Raw genomic sequence first — 15,044 nt, forward strand, 5'->3', positions numbered from 1 at the left:
ATAACATGTGAAATACAGCAGTTACAGAAAATATTTTAAAATGCGAATAAACTGAAATCTTTAATTTTATGACAGACTTTATGTAAATACAAACCTCATCACATTTTTCTTGCTCCATAAAGTTTGTAAGACAAGGTACCTGACTATTCATACAACTCATTCTGCAAATTTATCTGTGATAATCTATTTTTCGCTAGATTTGGAGTTTAGAAATGAATAATACAAATGGATAAAACCCCTATGTTGTACCAAATTACACCACTGTCCCAGGTTAAGAGGAAGGGTTGTCACCTTCAAACATTAACCTCACAACATAATGTATGTGCCTGTCCCAAGTCATGAACCTGTAATTCAGACAGTGGTTGTCGTTTTTGTTTCACATATTTTTTGAGTTCACCACTTTGTACATTAATATGCCTTCAGTTTTCTCATTTGAATTGTTTTGCATTAGTCATTGAAGGGCCTTTTATATCTCACTATGTGATAACAGCTTTTGACCTGTATCTGTTAACTTCTGTGTCATTTGGTCTATTGCGGAGAGTTGCCTCATTAACAATCAATTATCATACCACATCTTCCTTTTGTATTGAAACACAAATATTGACACATAAAAACCTTTTAGATAGAAAGTCAGAATGAGACTTCTTGATAAAAACTAAGCAGACTGTCAGCTCACACTTTTCATATGTTGTCACAAATATGGTTTATTTCAATTTTATAAAATAGAGACATCAAGCTATACAGTATGAAAAAATGAGCCACTGCTGTCATTTATTTTGCTCTGAAAATTCAATCCAAGAGATTTTATGTCTGTTTTTGTTTCTATATTTAGCCTATTTGCACTAATTTTCAGAGGTCAAAAAATCTTCTGGATGGCAGGTGACCCCCAAATTTTATTTCAATTTTATAAAATAGAGACATCAAGCTATACAGTATGAAGAAATGAGCCACCTCTGTCATTTATTTTGCTCTGAAAATTCAATCAAAGAGATTTTATGTTGGTTTTTTCTATATTTAGCCTATTTGCACTCATTTTCAGAGGTAAAAAAATCACTTGGATGGCCGGTGATTCCTAAATTTTATTTCTATTTTATAAAAAAGAGACAGTAAGCTATACAGTATGAAAAAATGAGCCACTTCTGTCATTTATTTTGCTCTGAAAATTCAATCAAAGACATTTTATGTCTGTTTCTGTTTATTCCCTTTAACCTATTTGCACTCATTTTCAGAGGTCAAAATATCTCTTATATGGCCGGTGACCCCCAATTTGTTTTGCATTTTTTCATTTACAATACTTTAAAGTTAAATTAGACAAAGTAAAAGAAAATTCTGTCATTTTTTTTCTATACCCCTGAACTACCTTAATCTTACTTTGAGACTACCACTCAATTTTACCTGTAAATGTTGAAAAGGTCTTATAAAAACATCTACTTTATTCCTGTAGTAATCATCCGTTGACCTTCTTACAGTTTGACCTATGCTGCGATGTTGCATACAACTGCCCGCATTAATTACATTCCATAGTTCTGAGCTCGAATATCAGAAATTGACGTTTTTTTATGTCTGTGATATTTGCTTTGCATTATATAATTGTCGAATTTTCTGTTTTAATTATTTTCATAACTAATCATGCCAGAGGTTTTGATTGGTGACTATACTATATTGGGTGTGCTTATTGTTGAAGGTCATATTTGAAAAAGTGTACTCACAACAATATTAAACTCCGAGGAAAAATAAAAAAGTATGTAATCAAAAATGTGTGTAAACTATCTTTGTTGGGTAAAGCTGATACTCATACCTAGTGTGTCAAAAAACCATATGTATGTAAAATAAGATTGTAATAGTTAGTTTTAACATGTTTTATAATACTATAACTGATCTTTCTGTTTTTCACATGTTGCAGTAGCCAGATCTGTTTCACTTGTATGGTCATCAATCAATAAAAGTAACACAACTCTAATACACTAATGATAAGAAGTTGTAATAATTTTGCAATTTCAGGGGTAAAAATGCATCTTGTCATTTATCCTCAGCTGTAGACATGGTAGATGACCAATTTGAAAAAAAAATATATTGTAAAAGAAAAAAAAATGAAATAAAGAATATACATCAATGCATCAGATCTCCTTTTTACTGAAGACTGAATGAGTTTGAAAATCGAATTATCTATATTATGTGATGAATGTAACATAATCAACGCATTACTAAATATACGTTATGATCAATTTTTTTTTATAATTGTGTTTCAATTCAACTAATTATAAGTTTAATGTAGAATCAATCAAGTGCTTGATCTACTGAATTAATATAATATGTGAAAATCTTCAAAAATTACCTTCCTTTTGGAAGTAATACAACATCTTAAAATAACGAATACAATAATAAAGGTTGTATTTCTGTAAATATTGACAATGCAATTTCCCATAGGAACTCCTTTTACGGCTAAAACTGTACCACTTTTACTATGAAGTTTTCAAAAAAATCTTATCCTAGAATTGAAAGTTCATTTGCACCACAATTTTTTCAAAGGTCAAAATATAGGGCTGTGCGGCATATTTTCAACGTTTATATGCCCTGAACTTCTCAGAGTTTAAACTTACACTCATTTTCTTAACTACCCCTACCTCGAATGAACGGTTACCACATATTTCAATGTAAACACTATGCACGTGTTTATTTACTGGTAACATTCCCAAGTTCTGTCTCTGCGATATGAAACACAGAGAACATAATTGGGAACCAGTATGTAAACAAAATTAATTTTCTATAAATATTCAATTTCTCCCCAAAAGAGGCGTGTTTTCAGAAACAGCTGTATTTACAAAGTGCAACCTAAACAGGTCCTATTTGAATACCCATATCTATATACAATAAAAAAAAACAAAGAGTCCCTGATACTCTTTTCATTTAAGAATATAAACTGTAAGACTATATTCGTGATATAAGTTAAATGTACTACATAAACCGTTTAAAAAAAAATACTGGTTAACTTGTAAGGAAATATCACCTTTGGGGATACGAAAAAAAACGAATCTTATTAGAAAGGAAAACGTAACAAGTATACGTTGATGTAACGCGATAGGTCTTTGATTGATTACTGTTTGGCGATAGTCTTATTTCCAAATAGACAATAGAATTGTATGATATGTACTCCCCAAACATTCAGCAATCAATAAACATATCATAGATAACAGGACTAAATTTTGTATTTACGCCAGACGCGCGTTTTGTCACAGAAAACTCATCAGTGACGCTCGAATCTAAAATAGTTTAAAAGGCCAAATAGAATACGACATTGGAGAGCATAGAGGACCAAGATTCCTAAAGTTTTGCAGCTTAGGGTAATCTATGCCTGAGGTGGAAAAGCCTTAGTATTTCCATAAATTGAAAATTTTGTAAACAGTTAATTTGTAAATATAACAATATCAATGATCATTCATATCAGCACTGGAGTTTTGAAGAGTAAGTTGTAGACGCATCAATTTAAAAGATTATTATGTTAAACTTGTAGTATGGTCCGGAATGTCCTAAAATGTCACAGTATATAAATCAAATGAAAAGACTTAAAAAAAATGATTTCCCGGAATAAATAACAGAAAAATAAAGGATAAGGGGTATCCCTCCATAACACATAGTCATTTCATGAACAGAAAAAAATCACCTTACATAAGAACCATATAATTTTTTTCATATTTATTCTTAGGCGAAAAAACATGTCATAAGTTAAGTCAGTTTAAAAGATTCTTTCGGAAACAGTCTTGTTATTTAACCTTCATGTTTTGTACGAATCGTATGACTGCGCACTATCTTGATATGCATGACTTCAAATGTTCGTGCAAGAATAGACAAATTAACTGACTATTTAGTAAAAATCTGTATGTACATTCATTATTCTCGGTAATTAATTACCACATCGAATAAATTTGAGCCTTCTTTCCCGATATTTTGCAATTAGACTGGGCTAATTTTCAAAACTATCATGCAAGTCATGTCAGTTGCGTCGCAATTTCATTTCGATATTTGTATGCCCGTTTGCCTGCGCGATCGACAACGGTGATTTACCATCCTTTCTGAGCATACTTGTGTTTGCACCTCTGTCTAATAGCAGACCTACGATATTAGCATGTCCAAGTTCGCATGCATAAAAAAGTGGTGTAGTGCCATCTAGTTTTGGTAGGTTAATATCAGCACCATTTTGCAAAAGACATTCAATTATTTCAAAATATCCCATGAAACAAGCAATATGCAAAGAAGACGAACCTTGGACAACATCAAACACATACTCTTCCGATTTTAAGCTAACATATTGTTTTACTATTGATTCCTTTTGTACAATAAAGTTGAACATGGTATGCTTTAAATCCTCTAATGATGTACATGGATGGAAGAGCGAAAGCATTATTTCAACATATATAAACTCTTTAGCCTTGATGCGTGAATTGTAATTAACATTGAGATTTAAAAGTAACTGAGTTATTTCAATATTTTCATTTGCTACAGCTAAGTGTAATGCTCTAACACCGATATTTGTACTAGCACATACGTCTGCCTTATTAATAATCAATAGACGTGCTATTTCTGTGCTGTTAGCCTGACAGGCAATCAAGAGGGCGGTGTAACGATCTGTTCCAGAAAAATTAACGTCGGGAGTTTTCTCCAACAGTTTCCTTACGATGTCGAAGTGATTCATCGTAGTAGCTTGCGATAGTGGGGATAGCCGAATATTTCCATCGTCTATGCCAATATTGACATCGGCATTACTTTCCAATAATTCTTCCAATATTTTGGTATAACCCTTCTCGCATGCTATGTAAAGAGGGGTTACTCCTTTTTCATTACGCACGTTGACGGAATGATTCCATTGTAATAAGAGGGAAACGATATCTTTGTGACCGTTATAACATGCCATTAGAAGTGAGCTATTCCCATCATCTCTACACTGACTGACATTCACGACTTTGCCCAACAGCCAACGAACTTTATCAATATAACCTAGAAAACATGCATTTATCATTGCATAGCTTCCAGAAGTACCCCATTCACTTTTATCTAGAATATCTTGTGTATTTGCTAGTTTCACTTGCTCTGTCTTTTCAAGTTTCGTCAAATAATGTATGAAACGATTTCTAAACGATTCATCTTTCATGTTTGAGTTGTTTATTACGACTGTTACTTTGCCCTCTGACCAGTCTTTTATTAATCTTTCAAAATACAAATGCAAAGTTTCATCAGTTAGCTCTATGGCGAAAGCAATGTCAGTTGTAATTAAACTTTCCATTGTTTTCCACTGGAAACGTTCATTTATGAAATAGGAATCAGAGTGATCTATTAAACAGTGCATCATTCTTCCACCGAAGTAATGAGCCAGGAAATCAAAAATTTTGTCATGTATGGCACTGTATATTGCGTTTCTTTTACACACTAGTGAACCGTCTAGTGTATCTAGTGCATCCATCAGTTGAGTCTTTGGTGTACCTGTATTCAGTCTGCAAGCAATATATACATCGTCTAAAACTAAGCGCTGTTCACCTGTGACTTTTCCCTGGAACCACTTTTCCTCGAGATAATTGTTAAAAAGTACGCATAAAATCAGACTACAAACTTTTTGTCTACCTTCATCTCCATGTCTATAAAGATTGTCTAATTCGTTTTTATAGAATTCGAACGGACTTTCAAACAAGTGATTAACATCTGATCCATCTTTTTCAGAAAGCCATTGCAAAGAACATAACAGAGGGAAAAAAGAAAGTGATTGTGTAGTGTCATTGAAGGTTTTGTTACCAAAGTAATTTTCTTTCATTTTTGTTTTCTCTGATTGTGTAAGACACATTTCTGTTGAGCTTAAATTGCATTCAAATATCTTAAAAGGCTGTAATAAACTGATTTTTTCATCCTGATAGACTTGTAATCTACAGGTTGCAATAATTTTGAAACACTTGTCGGCCAAGATCTGTTCAATTCTTGGCAACATTTGTTGCCAATTCTCAAGCGTTGTTTGGTTTGCAATAAATTTACCACATACATCATCTACAAGAAAAATAGTTCGTTTCTTAGGGGTATAATAGTTCCTTATATCTATTGGTGTTTCTATTGGAATAATCATATATCCTTCTGTTTGGAACTTTAGGGCAATATGTCGCGCAACAAACGTTTTTCCAACCCCTGGACTACCTGTCAGTGTCACGCAACTCTTTTCATTTAGGTGATTGGCAACATAAGCGCTTGCTATCGTAGGTACAAATTTGTTGTCATTCAATTTCCACTCTTCTATGTCTTTGTTTATTTGATCTATAATGCAAACAATACAAGTAGACAATCAAAATTAATAAGTCGAGAGAACTTGACGACTTGAAAAGAGGTTTAAAGCTCGTTTATTTTGAAACATCATTTTAAACTGTATCATCTTTTGCAATTTGATTTCTAACCGAATATTCATTCAACATCATAGTTATTTTTAATATACTGTTTATGTACACTAATTAAGTTTTGCTTTACTGACATATCATGTGACATAATGCATGGCGGGTAGTAGTGTTTTCTGAACAGAGAGAATTATGGGCTTATTTCAATACATGGTTAGTAGTAGATTTACAACTTAGTCATTGTTTGATTATTCAAAAGTATTGAAATATCTGTTTAATATTATTATATCAAGGTTGTTGATAATAGATATTTGTCGTTTAGTGTTTTTAGTGCAGACCAATTGAAGAAGGTTCTTGAAATTGAACACTTGAACACTTTTAAAACAGAAATAAGAAGATTTGTTACGACAGGAAATAAGGTAACTTTAGTCTAAATTCAACAAATAAAGATAGTCGGTAGGATAAATTCGTAACATAGTGTACCAGTGACCTAATATGATATATACAGGGTCAGTAAATTCCATATGGGGTGACACACTATGTAACTAATATTATTTACCAATTAGAATCAGCAAATTATTCTTTATTAATGTTTTTTATATAAAGAATAAGAACATGTTTCATTTAACAGGCCTTACATATATTGTTGTACCTTATAATTTTGCGGTGACCACCTCAATTCAGAAAAAGCTGTATATATAAAACTAAAAACAAAGTACGCAAAACAAAGTACGCAAAACAAATTAAAACTTGTATTATCTCACACGCTACGTGTAGGTTGGATTTTGTTTGGTTGTAGAAATAAATATATCTTTAAATTGATTTGAGTTAAAGGGGGAAATAGTGTAAAGTCTAACTAACCTCTTATATTCTCAGGAATGGTTTCTTTCTGTTCTGTTTGCAAAATAGCAACCTTAGCATACAAATCAGATGTACCCAGATCAACTGTAATTTGTGAAAGCAAATATTATCTGATTAGATGACAACAAAAAACATTTCGTAAATCGAATAAATTGGCTGTCTTCAAACATGTATTGTGAGTCTTTATGCGCGAAAATGATTCTTCAAAAGTGAAAATAAAAAAAAAACATTTTTTTCAAAAGATTAGGTTGAGCAGATTTTAATTTTCCCTGGAAGGTGAAATACCGAACTATACTAATGACGACGGATGTTTGATATGGAGCAGGAATAAGGTATAAGTTTAAACTATATGAGATCGACTCTGGATTTGCTGGGATAGATTTTCACAATCTCTTGTTTTCTGTGTTTTTTTCTACCTTGTTGGTTGTCTTAGGTCGTTTTCCCCTGGTCATTTCGTTCTCAATATATTTACTTGAATATTCCTTTTGAATTGTTTTTTTTTCTTTTTTCGATAATTTTTTATCATATATAGTTTACCAAAAAGTGCATTCGTACGTATTTATCGATTCAATTCAAATTTAAAGTGTAACCATGTACGTTAAAACCCGCTGTATTTTTTGCAATTGTTAGGAACCTAATGTTCAGTAGTTGTCGATTGTTGCTGTGGTTCATACGTGATTCTTGTTGCTCGTTTTTATATAGATAAGACCGTTAGTTCTTCCTTTTGAATGGTTTTATACTAGCCATGTTGGGGCCCTTGTAAGATTCAGGTTCAGAAGACCGTACTTTGATAAATAACGTTCTTTTTTAATTGTGATTTGGATGGAGTGTTGTCTCATTGGCACTCATACCACATCTATTTATATCTATAAGCTCGGATCAATAGCATATATCATTTATAGATCATTTATATCAAGATCAAGATATAGAACTTAAAAAGGAAAAGAAGTTATACACAATTTAGTTCTATTTCAAAAGTAATTCATTCTTTTGTCAGTAATAATTGTCATTAAGATCAACGCAAAATTGTCACAATAATTATATGTATAGATATTAAAATTGCTATTTCAATGATCTGTCTAATATCAAATACTAGAAACACATGTTGCCTGATTTAATATCTTATATATAGATATATCTAATATATAACACTAAAATGAACTATGTCGGTGACGCATAGGTGAAGTGTCATTGTAATGCATGATCCAGTCAGTTTACAGCATGAAAAGAACATTCGTTTTAACAAAGAAAATAAATCGTATTTAAACAAAGTGCTAGCAATTCAATTTGTTATTTACCCTTTTTCAAGCAAGGATCTTGTTATTGATAAAGTGACTTCATTTTCCAATGCTTAAAGGAAATTTACCGTTGATGGAACCCATCAAATTTTATTAGAGTTGTCAAATCGTTCACTTTTCCCTAACCGGTTACTCGGATAATCATTCTACCGAGTAACCAGTTAATCTGCAGTTTAAGTTACACCAGCCCAGTAGCCTGTACTTCAGTACTGGCATGGAAATACGGATTTTTTGTGTTCTTAAAATTTGCTGTTACAAAATTTAAGAAATAATTATAAATTAAGGAATGTATCTCCCTCATGCAAAGCTCTGATTCCTTTCACGGATTTGTCTATACCTTTTGGACCTTTTGGATTATAGCTCTTCATCTTTTATATAAGCTTTGGATTTCAAATATTTTGGCCACGAGCATCACTGAAGAGACATGTATTGTCGAAATGCACATCTGGTGCAAGAAAATTGGTAACGTTAATTTTATTACAGTTTGAAAGCCTTATCTATAGTACCCTACACATAGATATAAGAAGATGTGGTATGAGTGCCAATGTGAAAACCTTCCATCCAAGTCATACATTTACGTTTTTATAATACGATAAATTAAAGTTTTTCCTTTGGTATTACACGGCTTGTCTGTGAAGATTCCTGGCGAAGTTTGACTTTTAATACATTGTAATAATCAAATACACCATATCAACTACGACGTTTTTACTAACTTCAGATTGAAAAAAAACTTCTTCGTCTCGCAGAATTCAATATGTCTGAGACCAATGATTCTTCATTTTCTCTTGGTGTCCCCGAAATAATGTGGAGTGTTTCAATTTGAAATTATTAGGCCTGCAACTTGTTCAAGTATACATTGATTACATTCACATTGGTTTGCATTGCACAATTTTTTAATTAGGATTTCGTTTAAAATATAACAAAACCTTGCACGACGGATATTGCATATTCAGATGTAGGTGAACGCAATATAAGAACAAAAATGAAATAAGGAAGTAAATCGTAATATGTTATCGTATTGCTGATTTAAAGTAACTGTTAAAAAACATGGAGACTAATTATGTTTCCTTAAGATCTTGCCCCGAGCGGAGAGAGAATGCAAGTTTTAATTAATTTTATATTTTTGAATTAACAATAGCAATCATTATACAGGACAATTGATCTGTCAAATGAATTAACACGACGACAATTTTAAAAGAAAACATAACTATTTTATAAAAAAAATTAAATTGAAAAAAAAATCCGGTCAACCGGTTAGCGTTTTAGGTATTCGGTATTCTGTCGTTCAAACGGTTAACCGTTGACAACACTCAATTTTATTGAAACTATACTTGCTCTACGGAACTACTTTGAAAATGAGTACACAGTTATAAAGGTTCAAAGTGCAGTCAAACTACATCAAAGGCTTCAGAGTAGAATTTGTTGCTTATTGATATACGGCAATATTAATTTCCGTCTGACTAAAGATGACATATGTGCCGTGTTTGTAAATAAAACCACACACACACACAAATGAATTAGATTTAACTAGTTAACCAGTCAAACTATTTATTTTGCTACTTGCCTGTTTCTAGACTTACTTACTTTGCTGACGTAGCTCATCAACACTATTGCTGACCGCGGCTAAATTTGATTGCATTATTCTTTCTCTTTCAACAAGATCTTCCAATTCTCGAAGGTACAACTGTTCTCTTTCTGGATCTATGCTGCAAGTTTTAACGTTTTCTATTCTTGACACATATTCTCTGTTTCGTTTATTTAGATACAATTCAAGTCTACGGGCAATTTCTAAGAAAAGTGAGAACCTAATCTCGAATTCGGAGTCTGTGATGTTTGTATTCCCACTGTGTACAATATCATTTCTGATACGTCTAATTCGTTCAACATCATCTCCAATTGTAGTTTCTGTCGAAGTTGGTGGAATTCGGTTATCCCACCCTTGTGTTGGCGGTAGCACTAACTTCAAATTTCTAATTATCTTATACATGAGGGCAACATCAAAATCAGCATATTGTTTTGTTCGGACAGTTGCAATAACACATAATTCAAAGGCTCTCAGTCTATTCGACAGGTACGTGTTATTACGAATATGGCCATCCAGACACGCGGGATGCTCTTTTGCTAAAAGCAATTCCCGGAGTATATTTGGAAGCTCAGTCTGAGCGACTATAAATAATTTAACAAAGTTACTTATGTTTACACTAGAGCCTGAGGATAAAGTTGAATTCCATGCTCCCATGGCTTTACTGCAGTTAAATTCGCAAATGGCAGATTTCGGCAAATCAAATGTCTTTAGTAATCACTAGCTTCTACAGTACACTGTATATCTGATATATCTGGAAAATCATTATCGTACCATAAACATATGCACATTTGATCAAACCTGAAAATAACTTAAGTAAATGCAACATTATAATAAACGATAAGCGTGAATGACTATGCAGACTAATACATACTTTGCTGGAAATCAACCCGATTCTGTAAGGAGGTTGTTAAAATTTAATTTAGGAAAAATTACAGTTAAGTATGGTTATCAAGGCTCAGAAAGGGTCTTCGAACATATGATCAGCTACCTCTTTATATTATATATATATCATTATGATTTCTTTCTGTTTAGATTAGACAATTCCTTGTTTGAATTGTATATTTTTTTTATTTTGATGTTTTATGGAACTAATGTTTTCAGAGCCGACCTTAAACTTGATCATGTGTATGTACTACACACAAAGCATAACAATGCATGAACTGTATTAATACTCTTTGACGTTTCTATCTATACTTTATATCCAAAATGTTTCAAAAAGTGTAATTGTTATTCTGTTTCACATGTTTAATGAAGCTTTGAAAACGGAATTTCGGAAACAAAATTGAAATAAATACTTACGCAAGTTGCAACTCGTCGTATGAAGGTCGAACAACAAGGAATTAAAATACAGTATAGGTCTTTCAAAAGGTTTTGAATAAACCTTAAGATTTTACATGGTGAAAAACAAATCAAAGATGACGTTTGAGTTTTTAGGAAACAATGGTCTTATAATGGCGATGAAAAAATGAAAAACGTCAAAATGTAGTTGCCTTTACGTTATTTATAATTTACTTGAAACATGCTGAACAAGTGTGAATTTACACCAAAGACAACACCTTAATGCCAAGACCCTTTCGCCTCCAAGTATTAAGCATCAAACAATAAATTTGATGACACATAGTTATCAAAGGTACAAGACTTATAATTTAATACGCCAGACGCATGTTTCGTCTGTCTCTTGAAATTCGGATAAAAGTAATTGCTACCTTTCCTTGTTCTTCAAATATTGACTTTAACTAATGTTTTGGATTAAAACAAGCAGATACTATGCCATTGAGCAGTATGACAGTAGTATATGAAAGATATCCCGATCAGGAATGATTTCTTTGGTAAAATTTAACAGGATAAAATTTTGTACAATTCCTAGATGAAATGGAGAATATGTAAATTTCTATCCGGCTTTCGCTTGCCATTTGTTATGTTTTATAGAGAGAACACTGTAACAAGGTAGATAATTCATGATTTACCTGTGTTACGTTTGATTGTTTCTATTTATATCCTACACATTTTTACTGCAATGTTTATCTAACACATGATCCCGCTATCTACATCTTGTGTTTTCATAATGCAGCAGCAATCATTGAAAGTGAAATAATTTACCTGTAAACACTTTGAGTTAAGCAGTGGACAACCGTTTATATATTAAGACATTTACAAGTGATCAAAACTTATTAACAACAAAATATATTCACTCTCTCAAATGCATAAAACACGGCTTCCCAACTTGAATATTAAATTGCAATTTTTAAACTGAATCCCCACCCCCCCCCCAATCCCCCAGTAAAACAAGTTATTCACACATCTAAAATACATATAAAAATAGATATTAAATTTTAAGCAACAATCTATAAGTTTGGAAGTGAGGAAATATTTTCTATAAATTATGAACATATAAAAATATGGATGATGATATAATAGTAGATTTACAATTTTCATTAATTTTGTAAATTTTTCAAAATATTTTCCACTGAAACTACAGGGCCAAGTTCATTATATAGATAGAGATAGGGATAGAGATAATTGTAAGCATCAATAATGTTCAGTAGAGTATCTACAAACTCATCACCATCACAAAAACACAATGTTGTCATGATTCCATATGTGTCCTTTGTCTGATATGCACATAGACCAAGATGAGCGACACATGCTCTTTAGAGTCTCTAGTTTAAAAAAAATGCCAATGGATGTACACCCATTGATATTATGTCGGTTTTGATTGGTCTTCTATTTAGTCTTGCAAGTAAAATAACAGAAACTGTTGTTAAAATATTACGACCAATCTAGTGAAGGTGAGCTCCATCATATATATATATCTTTAAAAATAGTCTTGTACGTATAGCGTATCAGAAGAGGCATTGATCGGTAAATAAAAAAGGGTTCCAACCCAGTCCCCCTTCTGGATCTGCCACTGAGGGGGAACATTTTCCATCTGTATATACATTATTGATGTTATTCATATAGCAAGACAAATTAAGATTTTAATCTACTTTCTCTGGACCAATACACATAGGCTCGATTACCGGATATCCATATGTTTGATTACTGTTGTAATGCTCCATTTATAGGCATTATGTTTTCTGGTCTGTGCGTCCGTTCGTTTGTTCGTCCGTTCATCTTCTCGTTCTTCCGTCTGTCCCGCTTCAGGTTAAAGCTCTTGGTCGAAGAGATTTTTAATGACGTTGAAGTCCAATAAACTTGAAACTTAGTACACATGTTCCCTATGATATGATCTTTCTTATTATAATGCCAAATTACAGGTTTTTCTCCATTTAAACGGTTCACTGAACATATAAAATTATAGTGTAGATTGAGGCATGCTTGACCAAGGACACATTATTGTTTCTTCAAGTTTTCGTTCGTTATCAATGACTATTTCATTGTTTACTATCATTGTAAAAATCAAAATACGGCAAATAAATAAAAAGAATGAACGAAACATGTTTTTATCTGCCAAACGAGCCCTTATTGAGACAAACACAACAAAAGACTATGAATACAAATACGAATATTCTTAGAATTGAGGGTCATCCTTAAGAAGTTACGATCTCCTTTATAAATAACAGTCATTCTTTACAAATTACGGTCATTCTTTACAAGTTACGGTGATATGTTTACCCATCACGGTCATCTCTGTTATATGTTACGGTCATCTTGAAAATATTTTGATAATGATTTACGGTCATCTTAGCGATATTTTTTAATTGAATTTCCCGTTTCAAGAACATTTATCAGTAGTAATTTGTGATTTCTGTGTGAATCTTTTATAAATTTACATCGTATCAATGTATACTTTGTAAAGAAACTGATATAGAAACACTTTAACAGACAATACAGATACTGACCTAATTTTTCATCCGACATCTTGGGATGACCGTGAATGCAGTTACGGTAATCAGCTTTACCCCAGTGTTCTATGTCATTCCGTGTCTGATTGAAATTTTATATCAAATATCAACTTTTTGACAAAAAGTGACACCTTGGTAGCGGTTGAAATTTGTACAGCAGTATCTGATTCATCCAGCATTTCCGATTGGTAAATGGTGGCATCTGTGTTGGTCTATCGTAAGTTTTCTGTGTTATATTTCGGTATCTTCGTTTTTTTGTTTAATCAAGGATGTTGTCTGATTCGACCATTTTAATGAATCTATCTATTTACCTGCAATGGGCTGCTGTTCCATGATAGAACATTAATTGCAAAACAGGTGTGTGTTCTGAACTTGATAAATCGGCAAAGGATTCTACCATTCTAAAACAGGTCTTGTGTGAGCATGTTTTAAACACGTTGTTACTTTTTTCATTTTTTATGGAAGCATAATATTTAAAATGAATTGAAGTGTGCATTATATTTGAATGTCACTTTTGTTGCAGTTTGCCCTCTAGTGTGCGACAAATTGTATACAAACCATGAAACACAAGAGACTAAGACAAAGCTTTCAGCGTGAATATAAGAATAGAATACAAGACATATGTCGTATGTCCTCATAATTGTTGTTGTACTATGACACTTCGCAGTCTTAGGAATAGAACATTTTTATTAAATTTGAAACTGTTCAAAATAATTACATGTTTTTAATGTTAAATTTATGAAAATGTAACTTCTATTGCTATAATAAAAATAAAAATTAAAATTACAAAGGTCAATGATTTTTTCGTCTTTAATAAAAAAAACTTGACCACACCTAAAACACCTGATCTAAGAAATTATGACGTTTTGAACAAACAAACATTTACGGTCTAAGCGTTGTTTAAGGTGATAGTGTGATGCTATAATTAGTTTCTGTCATTGATACCCTTTTTATTTTTTACAGAATAATAAGAAAATAAAAAAAGTTTTAAAACTTTTAAGACTTTAAAACTGACCTTTTAATTTATATTACCTAAAATAATGAATAAAAAGGTAAGGGTTAGCAGGCAAAATGTGTAATGACACTACATGAT

General features: G+C 32.1%; 1 protein-coding gene across 1 annotated transcript; it reads right to left on the reverse strand.

Moving 5' to 3' along the window:
- Positions 1-3,608: 3,608 nt before the first annotated feature.
- LOC134680765 (uncharacterized) lies at positions 3,609-11,434 on the reverse strand. The gene is made up of 4 exons (XM_063539994.1): positions 11,406-11,434; positions 10,106-10,857; positions 7,224-7,307; positions 3,609-6,288 (listed from the first exon to the last, which is right to left on the reverse strand). Exons 2-4 carry the CDS (start codon positions 10,758-10,760, stop codon positions 3,992-3,994), a joined length of 3,036 nt encoding a protein of 1,011 aa, XP_063396064.1. The 5' UTR covers positions 10,761-10,857; positions 11,406-11,434; the 3' UTR covers positions 3,609-3,991.
- Positions 11,435-15,044: the final 3,610 nt, after the last annotated feature.

The sequence above is a fragment of the Mytilus trossulus genome, chromosome 8 (genome assembly GCF_036588685.1).
Source record: "Mytilus trossulus isolate FHL-02 chromosome 8, PNRI_Mtr1.1.1.hap1, whole genome shotgun sequence".
NCBI classification, from domain to species: domain Eukaryota; kingdom Metazoa; phylum Mollusca; class Bivalvia; order Mytilida; family Mytilidae; genus Mytilus; species Mytilus trossulus.